The sequence below is a fragment of the Ceratosolen solmsi genome, unplaced genomic scaffold (genome assembly GCF_000503995.2).
Source record: "Ceratosolen solmsi marchali unplaced genomic scaffold, CerSol_1.0 scaffold43, whole genome shotgun sequence".
Lineage (NCBI taxonomy): Eukaryota > Metazoa > Arthropoda > Insecta > Hymenoptera > Agaonidae > Ceratosolen > Ceratosolen solmsi.
In genome coordinates this window covers 3,293,420-3,300,817 of record NW_011948431.1, presented here as the reverse complement: position 1 = coordinate 3,300,817, position 7,398 = coordinate 3,293,420, and the positions used below count along the sequence as shown (strand labels likewise).

At 26.0% G+C, this 7,398-nt stretch overlaps 1 protein-coding gene across 1 annotated transcript; it reads left to right on the top strand.

Annotated features, from left to right (window-relative positions):
* The first annotated feature begins 782 nt into the window (after positions 1-782).
* Positions 783-2,166, top strand: LOC105364184 (G/T mismatch-specific thymine DNA glycosylase). The gene is made up of 2 exons (XM_011502063.1): positions 783-1,749; positions 1,858-2,166. Exons 1-2 carry the CDS (start codon positions 1,026-1,028, stop codon positions 2,157-2,159), a joined length of 1,026 nt encoding a protein of 341 aa, XP_011500365.1. The 5' UTR covers positions 783-1,025; the 3' UTR covers positions 2,160-2,166.
* Positions 2,167-7,398: the final 5,232 nt, after the last annotated feature.

Genomic DNA, 7,398 nt, shown 5'->3' with positions numbered 1-7,398 from the left:
AACTTCATCTAATTCTATTCTATGAAATAAAAAATAATTAATCAATTTTTTTATTATAATTATAATAGTATTAATTGTATAATCAATAATTCAGTAGTAAAAACATACTGTGTGCAAATATGAATTAATTAAAAATGAAATAATTAAAATTCAGACCCAAAATTTCATAATTTAAAAATAATATCAATTTATAACAAAAGTAAATATATACAATTTTTAATTAAAGATTCTTAAATTTTATGTAAAAATTCTTTTCTGATGTTCAGTGATGTTCTCATCTGAAATTTTCAAATAATTCTCTATACTTCAGCATGTAAATAATTTAAAATAAATGTATATATATTTATTCAGTCTCTTTGACATTTATTTATCCTATTTCTACATTTCTATATTTAACTATATTGTTTAGTCATCATTTAAGCATAAGTGCTAAATTAATTAATTTTTTGGTTTCTTTTTATTAACAGCTATTTGATAATAAGCATAATATATACCCGATTAACAAATGTTTTTCATCAAAATATATTGTAAAAATATTAAATTTAATTTTAGACCAATAGCACACTATCTAATGAATCATTTGATGCATTATATGCTTATGCTTTTGTATTAACAATAAAATTTCGTCGATAATATTTATATTACCGTAACTATTATCGGTAATGTAAATTACGCTCGTTATGGACAATTGATAAGTTGGAAGGTATCGGTTAGGTTGGACAGATCAAACCAATCGAAATCTACAATAAATTAAATTTTCTTATGGAACTTCGTCTAAACATTCTCTAATTGGTTAATATTTTGCATCTCGTAGTACAACATGTGATAACAACAGTAATCACATGATGTTATTGACTTTATATATGAGAGTAGAAATTTGGCGCCATTCGTCACATTACAAGAAGCATGTAAACAATAACACTTGCTTTCATTACGTATTATAAGTTTATCGTGAATAAAAAAATTCAACTTTGATATTCTCAAAATTTGTTCAATAAATAGTTTATGAGTAATTGTACAGAATCATGTCACTATCTTTGCAAAATCTTACAAAACGAGCAGTACCCGTAGGTATTGAAAAAGCAACAAAAAAAATTAATAGGTTCGATGGCTTGTCAGAGGAAGAAGTTAAAAAAAATACTCTTAAAGATATCTTAGAAGTTGATTTAGATTTAGTTTTTGTTGGTATTAACCCTAGTTTAATGGCAGCTCATACAGGAAGATATTATGCCGGTCCGGGGAATCACTTTTATAAACTACTCTTTGAATCAAAATTAATACCCAAGGCTGTAACTTATGAAGAAGATTATAAACTATTGCAATACAAAATTGGTTTGACAAACATAGTAGCTAGAGCAACAAGATCATCGGCAGACTTAAGTAAATCAGAAATAAGAAAGGGTGCGATACTTGTACAAGAAAAGTTGAAGCATTTCCGGCCAAAAATTGCTATATTTAATGGAAAATGCATCTACGAAGAGTTTGTCGATAAATTTGATAAGTCATCGTTTTGCTTTGGCCTACAACCTAATAGAGTCGGAGACACAGCTCTTTGGGTAGTACCTTCGAGTAGTGCTAGATGCGCAAACTTTCCTAGAATGCAGGACAAATTACATTTTTACACCTCGCTTAAAAAATATTTAGCTTTCTTAAAAGGTGAGATCGACGAAGTGAATCTCAATGAATTCCATTTTGAAGGTACATGTAAACAGGCTGTTGCTAGAACTTCGATAATGTGGAGACGTAAAGGTATGTCTGCTTTTGCTAACGGTGGCAGAGTTGCTAATAAACAAACAATTTGCATGGATACGTCCGATGAAAGTATTTTAAATATTCCTCTAAGCAATGAATTTTTAGTGAAACAGATAGAAAATAATGAGACGGAAAAAGATTCGGGAATTTCTATGTCACAAAGCGATTATTCTCAAGAATTATCTGAAGATAATTATGCACAGACACTTAATAATAAACCTAAACAACAAAATAGTTTGCGTCGTACAAAACGACAATCTAGAAAAGCCATCAAGCAAAGCACAGCTATTGCACTTAGATCTAGTAAAGACAAAAGTCAAAATATAGATTTTATAAATTTAATTAAAGAACGATTAAATAACAAAAATAGAAATACAAGTAAATGTGAAAAGAATGATTGTAATTAAGAGAGATTTATTTCACAACTGGATAATAGTGTAAAGAGTTTGATATTGTTAAATCTATGCTCAAATAAACTTGCAAAAAATATTATAATAAAGGCAAGTCAAGATATTTTAATATAATAACTAGATGAATATTAAATTATTAAAATAATTGAAATTTCAGATTATATTTTTTGTACCTAACAGATACTTGTATTAAAGGATAAATAAAATGTTTTTACGTTAACTTAAAAGCAAAAAGAATTTTAATATTAGGTAAATTTTTAATCTTTTAAAGTATTATTTTATAATTAAAATGCTAATCTAAGAATTTTATATTGCTATAATAAAATAGTTTGTAGAGTGACAAATAATATATTTTCACACATGTCTATATATAAGATAAATATTAGTTTCGATGCTCTGAAATATTTTGTACATAAATCTATTAAATATATAATATATTAAAGATTTGTTTTCATCTATAATATAATACAGTCTTAAATTAATATAAAAAGACTATAAATATGATTATTTTAGTATAAAACTTACAATTGTACGATATAAACTTTTAAGCTTTTAATTGAAAAATGACTTTTTAAAATTAATTTACATACAATTTTTATGAATTTTTTTATACTCTTTTTGTATTTTATTAATATTTTTCAAAAATTTGTGATATTACTGCTTATGAATAAAAGTATTAAAAATATGAAATATAAGAATATTTGATATTTATATTAATATGCCCTTATATATAGTATAGAAGGCCAAATACAACAATTAATTATTTACGTTTATTTTCTTTTTATACAATAAATTTTATTATAAAATAAAATAGGAAAGTTAAAAATCACTCTATTTTTTTAAGGAATCTTGTAAAATTTTTATGATAAAATTCAAAAGATCTGAATTAGTAATAAAATTATAAAATTTGCTTATTTGTAAATATTTGGCTGATAGTTTTAAATAAAATTTCCAATTATAAAATTTACTAGAAATTAGGTAAAAAAGTGTTTATATTATTAAAAATTTATTGTTAGTCATTAGAAACGTAGTGAAGTTTAGGGTTTGAAATAATATCAAACTATATAAATGTGTTATATTTCGAATTTCAATTAAATAAATTTCCTATCAGTTAAATTATTATACCTTATAATAATACAACTAATGTAGAATTGAAAATATTAATTTATGATTCATAGTTTTAAAAAAATTATTTGATTTATCGTTCTAATTAATTATTCATATTTTAATAATACATAAAATACTGATTTATGTTTCACGTTCATGTTTTTGGATTTTTTACGTCAAAAAATTATATATTAAACACTGAACGTTCATCAGATATTTATATATTCGTTTTTATGTATTACATGAAATTAATGAATTTATAAGAGATATGGTTAGATAATACATAATAATAGATATTTCAGTAGGTGAAAATTTTTTAATCGACTATCTTTGGAATACAATTAATAATAACATTTTCAAATTTCGAATAATTATGTATAAAAAGAATTTAGAATTTGTGCATTCATCTTTTAAATGAAACGGTAATTTTTTTTACAAATATTGAGTAATAGTTATTTAGTCTTTGTAAAACGATGTTTAAACTATTTTTCATTGCATATATATAACTAATTAATATTGCCATATCGTAAAAATTTAAAATATTTTCATAATTTATGTTATTTTTCATTCGATACAATTTTTAAACAATTTTTTTCATTTTCATTCTAGATTTATACGTAATTAGATATTCGTAAAATTACGTAAAATTGACATTAATTCAACAAATAATCGTTTAACGAAAATCTGTACAATTATTTTTTGTAAATTAAAAAATTTTTTAAATTTAATTATGGAGTGAAAATCCGTACTTTATCAATTTTGTATCGATTTTGTTTTCTTATGGAATAATTCAAAAGCTTACTCGCTTAAATATTCTTGTAAAATATCTATGCAAAGTGTATCAAGTTTTTTCTTTGCAAAACCAACAACGATAAATAAGAATTTAACAAAACATGAATGACGACTCCCTAACTATGAAGTAACGTGAACTAAAGGAATCAAATCATACGGAAATCGCGTGTTTCGTGTAGTTAGGATCAAATCTTGAGAGCAGCTTGTTATTTCAAATGGATCAGATTATAAATGCACCAGTGATCATGAATACATAAAGAATACTTTAAATATATCATTTAAATTCACTTCTCATCAGTTTCCTCATTCTAGTCAAAGATTTACAATTTTTTATATTACAATATTGGTAACTGTAAATACGAACGGCCTAATAATATTGAGGCGAACGAGATCTAGTGCATGAAAATTTCTTATGTTATATTTGTATAAATTTGTCTTTGAACGTTATACCTTCCGTTGCTTTCTTTAGTTTATTTAAAACTAAATATTAAATATATTATCACAATTAAATTATCAAGTCAGTTAAAATTAAATTAGATTTATAGAATTATTGAATGTTACAGAATGTGAATAATGCGTGTAGTTTCAAAAATCAAAATAACAAAACCTCTCGCAAATGAGTAAAATAAAAAATTAAAATGAATATGTAATTGCAACTTCAGATATTTGCAATCATAAATTTCCTTACTTCTTCTAATGCAAGCCGCGATAAAGCACTTCGCCGTTGCTTAAGAAGAGCAGATGTAAAAAGGACAGTGGAAGATTAAGATCATAATTTCAACTAGAAAACTAACGCTCAATGAAAATTATTAAAGGTAGGCTCGTTAAGTAAATAACTCGCAGACAAATTAATACATTTCTTTTCAACTTGAAGGAGAAAAAAAAATCATAATAAATGTAATAAGAATAGCAGTGTAAAGTGAAAAAGAAGCTCTGTTATATTCTATGTGTATGATGAAAAATTTTTAATTGTCTGTAGTCTCGTGTTAATCGACATACAAGATAAATTCAAATATACGGATAAAGCAGCAATCATGGATCATTAAAGAAGCCGTTAATGTTTCGATAGTGGGATTTTGTTGTAATTTACAAAACTAATGATTTAATATTAAAAATAATATTCAATATTATATTATAAATATAAAATCAGCTAAGAGATACGAAATTGCTGACCATGATTATCATCGAATTGAAATCAAACAGGAATTAATTGTAAAATGAGTCTATCGATGAACAACCAATAATTGAAAGATATTAAAATGATAATGGATTAAATAGAATTAATCGACATCAAGTTTGCACAAACAGATCAATTATTAACAGTAATATATTGAATTACTAAATCGTTTCAAATATTCGATTTTTTTTTTTGAAAAAAATCTTTGAAAATGGCATTACTTGCAATATCATTGAGAATTAGAAGGAAATATTGAAAATACAAATGTGAACTATTTTCATAACTAGAGATACTGTGTAATTATTATTTATACACCCGAGTAGTAGGGAAAAATTAAAAAATCAGGAAAATATCAATGATCGTGCGAAAGATTTGCTCCAATAAATTTATATTATTGTTAAATTTGTAGAAAATTTGATATAGAAAAAGAAAATGTCAATTCTATACTGACACTTCCTTTAATTTATTCATGAATTTAAGAGAAAAATAAATAAATATACAACGAACGCGCGTACACAATTAATATTTTGATTACGCGAATTTAAAATAGTAATAAATCAATTTAAAATTTGATGTTAAATAAAGAATGTAATCGTTAAAATCTCTATTAAAATGAGAATTTTAATATAACGCTTATAGGTTGTTTTACAAATATAAAAATTAAATCAAACATCATAGAATTAATGCAAAATATCATAATATTGCATCAAATTAAATTTCCCATTAAACTAACGTTAAATTCATTAAATTATATATATATATATATATATATATATATATATAGATATTATAACCAATACGTTTTAAGAAATAGATAGAAAGTATTGATTCTGAAATTACTGAAAATATTTAAATCGTTCGAAGTAACAAAATCTTGTGAATAATCGGCAGGGGAATTTAAAAAAATGTCGTTGACGAAGAAAATTGACATACATGTGGAGCCGTTAAAAATAAATCCAATTACGTACTGAAAAAATAATGATCACCCTGGCACAAACGATGTAGAAATGAAGACAAGTAAGGCCTATTTTAATAATATCGCGTCTATTCTATAGGAAAAATGTTTTATCTTTTAAAACTTTTGTTGCTTCATGTTATTTTATTTTTTAAACAATTATTAATGCAATTAAATTGATAATAATGACAAGGCTAATTATTTAGTTTGATTAAAACAACAACAACAACAACAAGAAAAAAAAAAAACAAAACAATAATCATCTACGAAAATCTTCTCCGAGTAAAATGATTTCTAGAGTATTTTTAATCAGGTATTAGTATGATAATAAAAATATCGTTCATATAATTACTCGTAACTACTAATTTACCTACGTATTTTTATAATGGCAGCGAATTATTGTATTCGTATATCATTCTTTCTTACCGATTCGTGCACTTGTTTGTCGTAAAAGCAAATCTGCCTAGATAACGATGAAAGGAGCTAGAAAAAAATTAATTAAACATAATGTGAAAACAAACGAAGTCTGTAATGAACTATACCTTAAAAAGTTATACATCATTGCACATAAAATGTCAAAGTCAATCAATTAACGATAATTTAATTAATTTAATAAATCTAGTGTAAATAAAGTTTGATTTGAGTGAATAAATAAAAGTTTTCCCCGTACAATCCGCGGCACTACTCGGTTATCGCGCTCTTACATCTACGTCTTCTGCATTTTAATCTCAAGCTCAAGTTCCATCCGTCATTCGTTCGAATACATTTAAATTTTTCGTCCGATCTGAGAATGACTCGTCTCGTTCCGGATCATGTCCGTCGCCAACATCCGCGGATAAAATTTTGACTATCGAGAGGTCGGCACCCCACCTCCTCCTACTCCCACTCGCAATCCGACAAACATCGTCAAATCGATTGTTTTTCTTGTGAAATCGCTCTTTACGAGCCGTCGTTGCGAGCAGGAGTAAATCGGATCGCTATGCGTGACATTACCACATCGTCCGTCCCGCTCGTCACATAACGGTCACAATGCACGCAGCGTTGTACAAGAGAAAGTGAATAAGGACGAGAGCCCCCACTGGGAGCTGCTGCAAAACGCGGAGAGTGAGCGAGTGAGCGAGCGAGGGAGGGGGAAGAGTGTCGCGTGCAAGCAGGAGACGGAATAGAGCAACAATGAGACGAAACGAGACTCCGTTCAAATAAAT

Excerpts from the sequence above, each read along its gene's own strand:
- LOC105364184 (XM_011502063.1), top strand. The coding sequence starts at position 1,026 with ATGTCACTATCTTTGCAAAATCTTACAAAACGAGCAGTACCCGTAGGT. Across the intron at positions 1,750-1,857 it reads GATAATGTGGAGACGTAAAG|TGAAACAGATAGAAAATAAT; the intron begins GTATGTCTGCTT and ends ATGAATTTTTAG.